At 56.5% G+C, this 13,224-nt stretch overlaps 1 protein-coding gene across 15 annotated transcripts in view; it reads left to right on the top strand.

The window, feature by feature from the left end:
• The window catches only part of CROCC (ciliary rootlet coiled-coil, rootletin), a 59,478-nt gene that overhangs the window by 23,335 nt on the left and 22,919 nt on the right, over positions 1-13,224 (top strand). For all 15 annotated transcript variants that reach the window (XM_063594514.1, XM_063594511.1, XM_063594509.1 and 12 more), the window contains 11 exons: positions 349-585; positions 1,357-1,453; positions 2,116-2,199; positions 2,625-2,858; positions 3,610-3,809; positions 7,355-7,537; positions 8,718-8,862; positions 9,509-9,655; positions 9,993-10,223; positions 11,563-11,756; positions 12,031-12,158. In XM_063594514.1, coding sequence (XP_063450584.1) covers positions 349-585; positions 1,357-1,453; positions 2,116-2,199; positions 2,625-2,858; positions 3,610-3,809; positions 7,355-7,537; positions 8,718-8,862; positions 9,509-9,655; positions 9,993-10,223; positions 11,563-11,756; positions 12,031-12,158 — 1,880 coding nt within the window. The remainder of the gene's footprint in view (positions 1-348; positions 586-1,356; positions 1,454-2,115; positions 2,200-2,624; positions 2,859-3,609; positions 3,810-7,354; positions 7,538-8,717; positions 8,863-9,508; positions 9,656-9,992; positions 10,224-11,562; positions 11,757-12,030; positions 12,159-13,224) is intronic.

Below are 13,224 nucleotides of genomic sequence, written 5' to 3'. Positions count from 1 at the left end.
ACACAGTCTTGCTGTGTCACCCAGGCTGGAGTGCAGTGTCATGATCTCAGCTTACTGCAGTCTCCACTTCCTGGGTTCAAGCAATTCTCCTACCTCAGCCTCCCAAGCAGCTGGGACTACAGGAGTGCGCCACCACGCCTGGCTAATTTTTTGTATTTTTAGTAGAGATAGGGTTTCACCATGTTGGCCAGGCTGGTCTCGAACTCCTGACCTCACGTGATCTGCCCGCCTTGGCCTCCTGAAGTGCTGGGATTATAGGTGTGAGCCACCACGCCCTGCCCCAGCGTAGTTTTAATTTGTAGTTGGGAGCAAGCCCCATCCATCCCCAGCCTGTGCTCTCTCCCGAAGGGACCTGCTGCAGCTGGGAGGGGAGCTGGCCCGGACATCACGAGCTGTCCAGGAGGCGGGCCTGGGACTGAGCACGGGCCTACGGCTGGCAGAGAGCCGGGCCGAGGCAGCCCTGGAGAAACAGGCCCTGCTGCAGGCCCAGCTGGAGGAGCAGCTGCGGGACAAGTTGCTCCGTGAGAAGGACCTGGCGCAGCAGCAGATGCAAAGCGACCTGGACAAGGCTGACCTCAGTGCCAGGTGGGTACCTGGTGGATGCTGCACGAGGCAGGCGTCCCTGCAGAAGGTAAAACTGGAGAGTTGGGGAGAAGGGAGCATCTGTTCACTAGGAGCAGGGCCTTCCTTTGTGAGCTCAGCCAGTCTTCCCATGCACTGAGGTTCCGAAGGCACTTGCCCAGTGTTTATCATAAACAGCTTAGCCTCCTATGACAGAACTTGTGGCCGGGTGCGGTGGCTCACACCTGTAATCCCAGCACTTTGGGAGGCCAAGGTGGGGGATTACCTGAGGTCAGGAGCTCAAGACCAGCCTGTCCGACAGGCAAAACCCTGTCTCTACTAAAAATACAAAAATTAGCTGGGCGTGGTGGCACGTGCCTGTAATCCCAGCTACGAGGGAGGCTGAGACAGGAGAATCGCTTGAACCCAGGATGTGGAGGTTGCAGTGAGCCAAGATCACATCTCTGTGTTCCGGCCTGGATGACAGAGCGAAACTCTGTCTCAAAAAAAAAAAAAAAAAAAAAAAAAAAGAACTTGTGCCCCTTACTCCTGCCACCTGGACAAGTCCTCAACTGCTTTCCCATGAGATAAAGCTGGTGGGAACCTCATTCCCATTTCACAGATGAGAAATGTGAGGTCTGGAGAGGAGCTGGGACTTGTCTGAGGTCACACAGCCAGGGAGGTGGATGTTATGGTCCCTGCCTCAGGTTTGGAGAAGCATGGTGGACACAGAGCTAGTGGATTTGAGAGGCTGGGGTGGTCCCCTATTCACCTCTGTTGCTCCCCCAACTCCAGAGTGACAGAGTTGGCCCTGGCAGTGGAGCGTCTTCAGAAGCAGAATCTGGAGAAGGATCAGGTCAACAAGGACCTCACTGAGAAGCTTGAGGCCCTGGTGAGCTGCAGGTGCCCCTGAGATGGGGCAGGGTGGGATGGGGTACCGGCCAGATCCATGGACACAGGCTTAGGGCTGGGCTGCCTGGGCCACCCCCAGCATCCCACTCACACTCAGGTTCAGCCCTCACAGGTGTGCAGGCTTTGTGGGAAGCACACTCACCTCCATCCCATTTCTTCCTCCCAGCAGCCCTGTAGCATAATCCTCATGACACAGATGGGGAAACTGAGGCCCAAGAGGGGAAATGCTTGTCCAGTCTCAGAGCCAGTAAGCGGGAGAGTCGGGACTTGAACTCACGTCCGTGCTCTCCAGGTCCAGATGCTGCCTCTGGCAACCTAGCTGCCCCCCACCCCCACCAGTGGGACACTCACTCCCCCAGGGTACAGCCTGGTTTGGTCACCCCTCTGTGTGGGGCCTGGCCTGGGTTCTAGGTCCGGCTCTCCTCCAATCGACTGTGTGACCTGGGGCAGGACATAGCTCTTCTCTGGGCCTGGTCTGTTCAGTGAGGGCCTCGGGCCTGCTGTGGGGTCTACCAGGTGGCTGGCCTATGGACATGGCTTCAGAGGCCACCTGGTCAGTGGTGGGCCAGGTAGGGAGGGAAAGGGGAGGTTTCAGATAAGACAGAACCCCGACCACCCTTTGTCTCCCTCACCGCACTCCAGGAATCCCTGCGGCTACAGGAGCAGGCGGCCCTGGAGACAGAGGATGGAGAGGGGCTACAGCAGACCCTAAGGGACCTGGCACAGGTGTGAGCCCAGAGAGGCGGGAAGACAGCGCCCTGCCAGGCAGTCCCAGGCTCCCCCGCCACGTCTTTCGGTGACCTGGGACTGAACTGCAAATGGGTGGGGGCCTGGGACCCAGGCTGTAGCTGCTCAGCACCCCTGCTAGCTCACCCAGCCTCTGCCCTGGGAAGCCCCCAGTCTCAGAGGGGAGGCACGGCCCTTTGGGAGCCCACCTGTGAGCAAGGCCAAATGATGTCTTCCCAATAAATGGGAGGCCTCAGCGGCGAGCCGAGGACTGAGCTAGTGGAGGAGGTGAAATCAGGAAGGCTTCTTGTAAGAGGCAGCATTTGGAATGAGGCAGCCCCCAGCCTCGCCTGGGCGTCTTTGCCCAGCTAACCCCGCGGTTCCTAACTCAGCAGCCTCCTTCTGCCTCCCTCCCCCACCCTCAGGCCGTCTTGTCAGACTCTGAGAGCGGCGTCCAGCTGAGCGGCTCTGAGCGCACCGCGGATGCTTCCAATGGCAGCCTGCGGGGGCTCTCGGGCCAGCGGACCCCGTCCCCACCGCGGCGCTCCTCGCCTGGCCGAGGCCGTTCACCCCGCCGAGGCCCCTCCCCGGCCTGCTCAGACTCCTCCACGCTCGCCCTGATCCACTCCGCCCTGCACAAGCGCCAGCTGCAGGTCCAGGTAGGAAGGGGCTTGGACGTTCTGGGCGCAGCCAGAGGCCTGGGGGAGGGGCTCGCGCCCTCTGGGTGGGGGCGGGGGCGGGGGTGGGTCCGGGGCCAGGGTCCGAGGGAGGAGTCTGAGCGCCCTGGGGTGCAGCCAGAGCCCTGAGAAATAGTGTCTGAGGGTGTCAGGACCCCCAAGGAGGTGGCCGAGAGCTCTGCGGTGAAGCCGAGCCCAGAAGTGGGGGTGCTTGGGTAGCTGGGGGTGGGCGCTTGGGCAGCTGGTGGAGGGAGGAGGTTGCAGCAGTGTTAGGGTCCTGGTAGAGAGGGAGACAGGTCCCTGGTCATACAGAGCCAGGACCCTGGGAAAAGGTCTAGCAAGGGGAATCAGAGTTTGGGAACTAGGGGCAGAGCCAGGGTAGGGAGGAGTCTGAGAGTGGAACCAGGATGCAAGGGGGAGGAGCCTGGGAGCCCTGGGGGTGGGATCAGAACCCAGGAGACGGGTGTGCCTGGGGGTTTGTCTGGCATCCAGGGGACTTTGATAGGAGTTGTCCGGGACCCCAGGGAGGTGAGGGCTCAGAGGGTGGTGAGGGCACATAGGAGGGGAGCGGAAGCCTGGCTCTCAGGCCTAGGCCCCTATCCTGCCCCAGGCCAGGTCCAGGCCCTGGACCCCGCCTAGCGTAGGCTAGTGTGTATCCCTGGAACCAGAAGAGAGTAGGTGGCTCTGGAGGCCTCTCAGGCCCCCCCAGACTCTGTGACCCCCCACACCCCAGGACATGCGTGGGCGCTATGAGGCAAGCCAGGACCTACTGGGCACCCTGCGGAAGCAGCTTAGCGACAGCGAGAGCGAGCGGCGGGCCCTAGAGGAACAGCTGCAGCGCCTGCGGGACAAGACCGACGGCGCCATGCAGGCCCACGAGGACGCCCAGCGCGAGGTGCAGCGGCTGCGGAGCGCCAACGAGCTCCTGAGCAGGTGCCGGGGAGGTCTGAGCTGGGGGGTACTGAAGAATAAGTCACCGTCTGGGCATAACACCAGTCAAGCCTTATGCGTATGGCTCTGCACTAATATGGTCGCCACTAGCTGCATGTGCCTATTAACGTTTATTTATTTATTTATTTTTAAAATGGAGTCTCACCCTGTCGCCCAGGCTGGAGTGCAGTGGCGCCATCTCGGCTCACTGCAAGCTCCGCCTCCTGGGTTCACGCCATTCTCCTGCCTCAGCCTCCCGAGTATCTGGGACTACAGGCCCCTGCCACCACCCCGGGCTAATTTTTTTTTTTTTTTTTGAGACGGAGTTTCACTGTGTGGCCCAGGCTGGAGTGCAGTGGCGCGATCTTGGCTCATTGCATCCTCCTCCTCCCGGGTTTAAGCAATTCTCACCTCAGCCTCTGAAGTAGCTGGGATTATAGGTGCCCACCACCACGCCCGGCTAATTTTTTTTGTATTTTTAGTAGAGACGGGGTTTCACCATCTTGGCCAGGCTGATCTTGAACTCCTGACCTCATGTTCTACCCGCGTCCATCTCCCAAAGTGCTGGGATTACAGGCATGAGCCACCGCGCCCGGCCAACATTTATTTTTTAGTATTCTGTTTTGTTTTGTTTTGTTTTGTTTTGCTTTGCTTTGCTTTGAGTCACACTCTTGCTCTGTTTCCCAGGCTGGGGCACAATTGGTCCATCACAGCTCACTGTAGCCTGGAACTCCCAGACTCAAGCGATCCTCCCACCTCTACCTCCCAACTGCTCCTAGTTGGGGGCCTGGGCCTGGCCTGGGGAAGGATATGGGACCGAAGCCTGAGAGTTAGGTTTCCACTCCCTTCCTCTGTGCCCTCATCACCCTCTGAGCCCTCACCTCTCTGGGTTCCTGGGCAACTCTGATCTCAGCCTCGAGGATAGTAGACAAGCCGCCAACATTTCTAAATTTTTTGTAGAGATGGGGGTCTCACTATGTTGCCCATGCTGGTCTTGAACTCCTAGCTTCAATCACTCCTCCCACCTCAGCCTCCCAAATTGCTGGGATTACAGGCATAAGCCACTGTGCCTGGCTCTATTAAAATTTAATTAAAATTTTTAAAAAGTGAAAATTCAGGCTGGGTGTGGTGGCTCACACCCAGCTTCCTGGCCAACATGGTGAAACCCTGTTTCTACTAAAAATACAAAAATTAACCAGGCATGGTGGCATGCTCCTGTAATCCCAGCTATTCAGGAGGCTGAGGTGGGAGAATCACTTGAACCCCGGAGGCAGAGGTTGCAATGAGCCAGGATCGTGCCACTGCACTCCAGGCTGGGAGATAGAGCGAGACTCCATCTCAAAAAAAAAAATAATAATAATAATGCTGGGCCTGGTGGCTCACACCTGTAATCTCAGCACTTTGGAAGGCCAAGGCGGGCGGATCATGAGGTCAGGAGATTGAGACCATCCTGGCTAACACAGTGAAACCCCGTCTCTACTAAAAATACAAAAAGTAAATTAGCTGGGCGTGGTGGCAGGCACCTATAGTCCCAGCTACTTGGAAGACTGAGGCAGGAGAATGGCCTGAACCCGGGAGGCGGAGCTGGCAGCGAGCCGAGATGGCGCCACTGCACTCCAGCCTGAGCGACAGAGCAAGACTCCGTCTCAAAAAAAAAAAAAGAAAAAACTCAGTTCTTTAGTTGCCCTAGCCACATTTCAAGCACTCATCAACCATACATGGCCATAGAACATTTCTGTCATCTCAGAGAGTTCTATTGCCAGCACTATTTTGGACTGTATTTCTTGGAGTTTTTTTTAGAGATGGGGTCTTGCTGTGTTGCCCAGGATGGTCTCAAACTCCTGGCCTCAAGTGATTCCCCTGCCTCGGCCTCCCAAAATGCTGGGATTAGAGGCATAAGCCACCATGCCTAGCCTTGAAGATTTTTTTTTTCTCTTAATTTGAGACAGGGTCTTGTTATGTCACCCAGTCTGGAGTGCAGTGGTGCGATCTCAGTTCACTGCAACCTCCACCTCCTAGGCTTAAGTGATCCTCCCACCTCAGCCTCCTAAGTAGCTGGGACTACAGGCACACACCACCACGCCTGCCTAATTTTTCTGTTTTTTGTAGAGATAGGGTTTCGCCATGTTGCCCAGGCTGATCTCTAACTCCTGAGCCCGTCTCGGCCTCCCAAAGTACTGGGATTATAGGTGTGAGCCATCACGCCAGGCACCCTGAAGATTTTTAAGACAAGAAATTATCCACTTCTTAGCTGCCAGGTTGTTTTTGATATTTTGTTGTTTGGTTTTTCTCTTCATAAATGTAACCATCTAATGAAAAGTTTGAAAAATAGGAATAAAAAGACAGCGCCTTCTCACAGCCTCATCTGCCCATCCTAATTCATTTAGGGCACTGGTTTTCCTTCCCATTGTGTTGCCTGGCAGTGAGATAGCAAACGTTTCCTGCACACCTACTGTGTGCCAGGCTCTTGGCCGAGTGTTTTATATGTACTCTGTGATTTAGTCTTCCTGTCAAACTCATGCAATTCGGAACTCTGTTGTTGTAAGCTTGAGAGACTGGCTCAGACTCATACAGCGTGTGTGGCTGGGGGTGGCAGGGTGGGAACTGGAATTCAGGTCCATGTGAGAGTAAACCCAAGCTTTCCATGCCTGGAAAGGCACTCCAGCCTGGGCGACAGAGTGAGACGCCGTCTAAAAAAAAAAAAAAATTACTGGGCGCATTGGCTCATGCCTGTAATCCCAGCACTTTGGGAGGCCAAGGCAGGCAGGTCACGAGGTCAGAAGATTGAGACCATCCTGGCTAACACAGTGAAACCCCATCTCTACTAAAAATACAACAAATTACCCGGACGTGGTGGCGGGCGCCTGTATTCCCAGCTACTTGGGAGGCTGAGGCAGGAGAATGGCGCGAACCCGGGAGGCGGAGCTTGCAGTGAGTGGAGATTGCGCCACTGCACTCCAGCCTGGGCGACAGAGCGAGACTCCGTCTCAAAAAAAAAAAAGACAAAATCACGCCGTGAAGTTTTTTCGCACCTATGGCCAGTGGGGAACGTGGCAGCTCATGGCAAGTCTTTGGGGTCCCAGTTGTTCCCTTCTCCTCCCTCCCCTGCCGTGGCCGCCAGGTGCCTGTGTAGCAGGAAGCTGTGGGATCTGCAGACTCAGCTCTATCAGGCTTCCCAGAATTGAGGGGCATGGGGTGTTATAGGGGACATTTCCTGGTCACATGGCTTAGCAGAGCTGGCGGCACAATTGCCGTGTGTCCCAGGAGCCTAGCTTGGCCTCTTCTACCTGGTAGGGTGCTTGGAGATCACGCCAGCACCTGCATCCACTCCAAGTGGGCGGACTGGAGAGAAGGAAAGCCAGGTTCTTCTGCTGGAGTGTGTGAGTGAAATGAGTCAGCCATGGACGGGGTGGTCAGGGAAGGCTTCCTGGAGGCAGGTGCCTTGGAAGACTGGAGGATGTAGCTCATGGCTAAAGGAGCAGCCAGCCACCTTCCCTGCAGAGAGCAGCCCCAGCATCCCCTCTGCTCCACCTCCCCTTGTCCTGAAGGGAGAAGAGCAACCTGGCCCACAGCCTGCAGGTGGCCCAGCAGCAGGCCGAGGAGCTGCGGCAGGAGCGGGAGAAGCTGCAGGCTGCCCGGGAGGAGCTGCGGCGCCAGCGGGACCGGCTGGAGGAAGAGCAGGAGGACGCAGTGCAGGATGGCACGCGGGTGCGCCGGGAGCTTGAGCGCAGGTGAGCAGCATCTCACCTCCCTGCCAGGACCCTTCAAATGTGCCTCGGGTCCCCTGACAGTGCCCCCCGTGGGGTTAGGTGACACCCACTGGGTCCTGGGCCTCCTACCGTCTGGACCCCTCTGATGTCGGGTTTTCTAACCAGACCCATTGCAGGAAACTGGGGCTCAGGGAGGTGTCGTCACTTACCTGGAGTCAGAGAACTAGCTAAAAGGTAGAGCTTGGATGATAATAATAAGAATAATTAAAATAACAGTAGTAATATTAGTAGTAGTATTTTAAAAATTTAGTTAGAATAATAATAATATCCTTACTAATTTCACTAAGTGCCAGATACCATTTTAAGCAATTCAGTTCTCTCATTTAACTCCATGATAACTCTGTGACATAGAAGCTGTTATCTCCATTTTGTGGATGGTAAACTGAGGCACAGAGAAGCCAGGTCACTTGCCCCAGGTCACACAGTTAGCAGAAGAGCCAGGATTTGAACCCAGACATTCCGCCTTCAGAGTTAACCTCTTCACCACTGCGCTGCTTACCTCTCAGGGACATGATCGATGATGATGTTTAGTAGACTGTGGTGGAGCATGTTATTCTTGTTTCTGAAGGTCCTTGGGGAGATGTGTCAGGCACTATTTTAAGCACATGTGAAGTTTGTATCCTTAAAACAGGCCGGGCACGGTGGCTCACGCCTGTAATCCCAGCACTTTGGGAGGCCAAGGCAGGCAGATCGCCTGAGGTCAGGAGTTCGAGACCAGCCTGACCAACGTGGAGAAATCCCGTCTCTACTAAAACTACAAAAATTAGTCAGGCGTGGTGGTGAGCACCTGTAATCCCAGCTACTAGGGAGGCTGAGGCAGGAGAATTGCTTGAACCTGGGAGGCAGAGGTTGCAGTCAGCCAGGATCGCACCACTGTACTCCAGCCTGTGTGACAGAGCAAGACTGTGTCTCACAAAAACAAACAATGTCACGAGGCAAGTGTTACCTCATTTTGCAGATGTGAAAACGGAGGCCCAGGGTCATGGAGCTAAGCGGTAGTGGGCTTGGTTGCCCTGTGGCTCAGGCTGTTTCTCTCCAAACTCCTGCCTCAGGCCTGGTCCCCGGCCCAGCATCTTGCTGGCTACAGGAGGTTCGGGGCAGGAAAGTGACATGGGCCACCCACCCACCCTTTGTCCCGCAGCCATAGACAACTAGAGCAGCTGGAAGGGAAGCGCTCAGTCCTGGCCAAGGAGCTGGTGGAGGTGAGGGAGGCGCTAAGCCGCGCCACGCTGCAGCGGGACATGCTGCAGGCCGAGAAGACTGAGGTGGCCGAGGCGCTGACCAAGGTGGGTCCCTGTCTGCTGCACAACCACAAACCTACCTCTGACCCCCAGCCCCAAGCCTTGTCACTCTGGCACAGACTGGTCCCAGTGTCAGGCAGACCTCTGAGCCTGGTCACAGACTGACCCCTTCCTTCTGGATACAGGCTGATCTTTGTCACAGGCCACAGACGTCTGGACCTCTGGTCCCAGCCATAAGTGGACTGACCTCTCTTTATGGCCGTATCCCTGCTCTTCTGGATGCTCCCGGGGGCAGTGCCTATAGTTCAGGGTCATCCAGTGCCTGAGACTCAGGTCCTGGGGTCTGAGAGTTGGGGCCACAGCCCAGAGAGTCCTTGGCGGGGTCATGCCCTGTCCGCTGCAGTCTGGGCTCTGAGCAGTGGTATCCCTAGACCCTACTCGGGATCCCCTGAACTCTGGCCCTGCCCTGCAGCTTGAGCTATTTTTGCACAGCTCTGTGGTTTGTGGCTTTTAAATAGCTCATAAGCAGCAGGCTTTCTGCGGTGATTTTTTTTTTCCATCTCACACTGTGTCCCCTCCTTGTCTCCCCTCCCCTGTCTCCGAGGGTCCATCTCTCTGGATCTCTTCTTGGGCCTCCTCACCTCCTCCCGACCTTTCTGCCTCCCTCATTTCTCGGGGCCTGACCCTGCAGGCTGAGGCTGGCCGCGTGGAGCTCGAGCTCTCCATGACCAAGCTGAGGGCAGAGGAGGCCTCCCTGCAGGACTCCCTGTCCAAGCTGAGCGCCCTCAACGAGAGCCTTGCTCAGGACAAGTTGGATCTGAACCGCCTTGTCGCCCAGGTACACTGTGCACCTGCGGGCCCACCTGCCTTGCCCACCCATCTTCCCCACTCAGTGAGGCACCCCGGGCCCGGCCCTGCACCTGTCTTGGCCCCTGCCTCCCTTTCTGTCTCTGGTTCTCTGTCTGTCTGTCTATCCCCTCTAGGCATCAAAGCACAGAAGTTCCATGGGCCCTCCTCATCTCTCCCTCCCCAGTGTCCCATACACCCAAGGGCACTGTCCCTCATTCCCTGGGAGCCTCCCCTGGGCTATTGTGGCTGGTGGGTGGGTGGAGGAGGCGTCCTGGTCCTGAGAGGGACGCCCTGCTCACGAGGCCCCACTCCTACCTGGCCTCCAGCTGGAGAAAGAAAAGTCCGCCCTGCAGGGCCGGCAGCGGCAGGCGGAGCAGGAGGCCACAGTGGCGCGGGAAGAGCAGGAACGGCTAGAGGAGCTGCGGTTGGAGCAGGAGGTGGCGCGGCAGGGCCTGGAGGGCTCCCTACGAGTGGCGGAGCAGGCCCAGGAGGCATTGGAGCAGCAGCTCCCCACGCTGCGCCATGAGCGCAGCCGGCTGCAGGAGCAGCTAGCGCAGGTGGGCCAAGCTGTGTGTGGGGTGGTGTGGAGAGCATGTGGGGCAGGCCAGGCTCCCAGCCCCCTGCATCCAGTCCTGGGTTAAGTCACAGGCACTGGAGCCTGCTTCTGGGTTAAATCCAGCCCCACTTCTGCTAGCTGGGGACCTTGGACAAGCTGCCCAACCTCCCATACCTCAGTTGCCCCATCTATAACATGGGGCCAACCGGGCGCAGTGGCTCATGCCTATAATCCCAGCACTTTGGGAGGCCGAGGCAGGTGGATCACCTGAGGTCCGGAGATCAAGACCATCCTGGCTAACACGGTGAAACCCTATCTCTACAAAAAATTAGCTGGGTGTGGTGGCACGCGCCTGTAGTCCCAGCTACTTGGGAGGCTGAGGCAGGAGAATCGCTTGAACCCAGGAGGCAGAGGTTGCAGTGAGCCAAGATCATGCCACTGCACTCCAGCCTGGGCAACAGAGCAAGACTCCGTCTCAATAATATTAATAATAATAATAATAATGATGATACAGATTAATAATAGGTGGAGACTTTTTAGAATTGGAATCTTAGACTTTTGGGAACATCACATCTGGAAGAGACCTTAATGTTTCAGGGATCCAGGGACCTTCATGCAAGGTCTATCCTGGAGCGCCTGGGTTTCTGGGAGGGGCCTCTAGAGGATGGGGTAGGGGGTGCAGGAAGCAGGGTGCAGGTCTCCACCTTGAGGCCTGCTGAGCAGCTGCACTTGGGTCTGGTTTATATATTCAGCTTCTCTGCAAGTTTAGAGTAATAGAAGGGTTCTGTTACTCCCAGAGCTGAGTGAGGGCCCTCGTTTTTTTTGTTTTGTTTTGTTTTGTTTTTTTGTTTTTGTTTTTGTTTTTTCAGACAGAGTCTTGCTCTGTTGCCCAGGCTGGAATGCAGTGGCACGATCTGGGCTCACTGCAACCTCCACCTCCGGGGTTTAAGCTGTTTGCCTGCCTCAGCGTCCCAAGTAGCAGGGACTACAGGCGTGCACCACCATGCCCAGCTAATTTTTGTGTTTTTAGTAGAGACAGGGTTTCACCACGTTGCCCAGGCTGGTCTTGAACTCTTGACCTCAAGTGATCCACCTGCCAAAGTGCTGGGATTATAGGCATGCGCCACCGTACCTGGCTGGGCCCTCGTTTTTGTACACACGTGCATTGCAGATCTAGAGAAGGTCATGACTTGCCCAAGTACATGTAGCACATCAGGGCAGACCCTGGGCTCGAACCCAGGCCTTCTGCCAGGACTGGGTTAGGCCCAGAGTTGGGGTGCTGCACGATGAACAAGCTGGGGGATGCTGGGAGTGCTGCTCAGTCTCTGGGTGGGGGCCAGCTCTCCCGGCAGCTGAGCGGGCGGGAGCAGGAGCTGGAACAGGCCCGGCGGGAGGCCCAGCGGCAAGTGGAGGCGCTGGAGCGAGCGGCCCGGGAGAAGGAGGCGCTAGCCAAGGAGCGCGCTGGCCTGGCTGTGCAGCTGGTGGCTGCGGAGCGTGAAGGCAGGACCCTGTCAGAGGAGGCCACACGCCTGCGGTAAGGCCTTGGGCTCTGCCCAACCCGCCCTGGGGGGTCCTCCTGGGGCCACACCATGACCAGCCACACGCAGGCATGGGCCCCCAGGGGCAGTTACTAAGGAGTCTGGCTTGCCGACTCGTCCTAGCTGTGGCTCAGGCTTCCCCAGGGAGTGTGGGCCTGGCCAGGCAGGTAGATTGGCACTTGGCCCATGCCTGGCCACTCCCTGAGATCCACAGTTTCCTGGGGCCAGGGAGGCTGAGTCCCAGGGCCTTAGGGACTGTATGTGCTGCAGCTTGGAGAAGGAAGCCCTGGAGGGCAGCCTGTTTGAGGTGCAACGGCAGCTGGCCCAGCTTGAGGCCCGCCGGGAGCAGCTGGAAGCCGAGGGGCAGGCCCTGCTGCTGGCCAAGGAGACCCTGACTGGTACGAGGGACTGGGGACTTGGGGGGAATACCAGGTTCCAGCCCAGACTGCAACCTCCCAAGGTCTGGGGTCTCACAGAAGTTGGGAGCACTGGAGTAGGAGTCTGGCTGGCCTGGGTTCCAGTCCTGTGCCACCACTTACATCTGACCTTCCCTTGAGCAAGCCCCTTTCCTCTCTGGGCTGCAGATTCCTCAGCTGATTATTGGAGGTGGCAATGCCCACCTTCTAAGCCTGTTGCCAGGATGACGTGGGAAAAGCGTGTAAGGCTGTGGCACGGTGACTGGTTGAGTCAACAGTAACTGCTGTTCACCGGTCATCAGGCCTGTTAGTCTGAGTTCTCTGTGCTTTTCAGATGACTCTCTTGGCCCCAGAATCCCAGCCCCACTTCCCTGCACCGTTCCCATCCAGTCTTTGAACTCAGGGCTTCTGTCTGCTCACCTAACATTAACTAAGCACCTACTTGGGTCATGGAAATTAATTTTCCTGTCCATGTACACCTGAGCCAGACAGAACCAGGAAGGGAAATGCTGGTGGGTTTCCAACCCGGGAGATGGTTTTTAGATGATGGCTATACCATTTCCATTCCCTGTAGTCGTTTCCATTAATACTGATAGTTAACGCTTGACAGGTATGTTCATGTTAGTCATTAAAGGAGATGCTTTATGTGTAGCTGTGCAGCTGTGGGAAGTTGCTGCTGATATCCTCTGAGCCTCTGTTTCATCATCTGTTAAATGGGGATGAGAATAAACTACATAGGCATGTTATGAAGACAAAATGAGGTTATGCCTACAATACTTAGCTGGGTGCTTGACCCATAGTAAGTGCTCAGTCAGGAATAGGGTTGTTTTTTGTTTGTTTGTTTTGAGACAGAGTTTCACTCTTGTTGCCCAGGCTGGAGTGCAATGGAACGATCTCAGCTCACCTCAACCTCCGCCTTCCGGGTTCAAGCGATTCTCCTGCCTCAGCCTCCCAAGTAGCTGGGATTACAGGCACGCACCACCATGCCTGGCTAATTTTGTATTTTTAGTAGAGACGGGGTTTCGCCATGTTGGTCAAGCTGGTCTCG

The sequence above is a fragment of the Pan paniscus genome, chromosome 1, assembly GCF_029289425.2.
Source record: "Pan paniscus chromosome 1, NHGRI_mPanPan1-v2.0_pri, whole genome shotgun sequence".
Taxonomy (NCBI): domain Eukaryota; kingdom Metazoa; phylum Chordata; class Mammalia; order Primates; family Hominidae; genus Pan; species Pan paniscus.
This window is presented reverse-complemented; position numbering and strand designations above follow the sequence as displayed.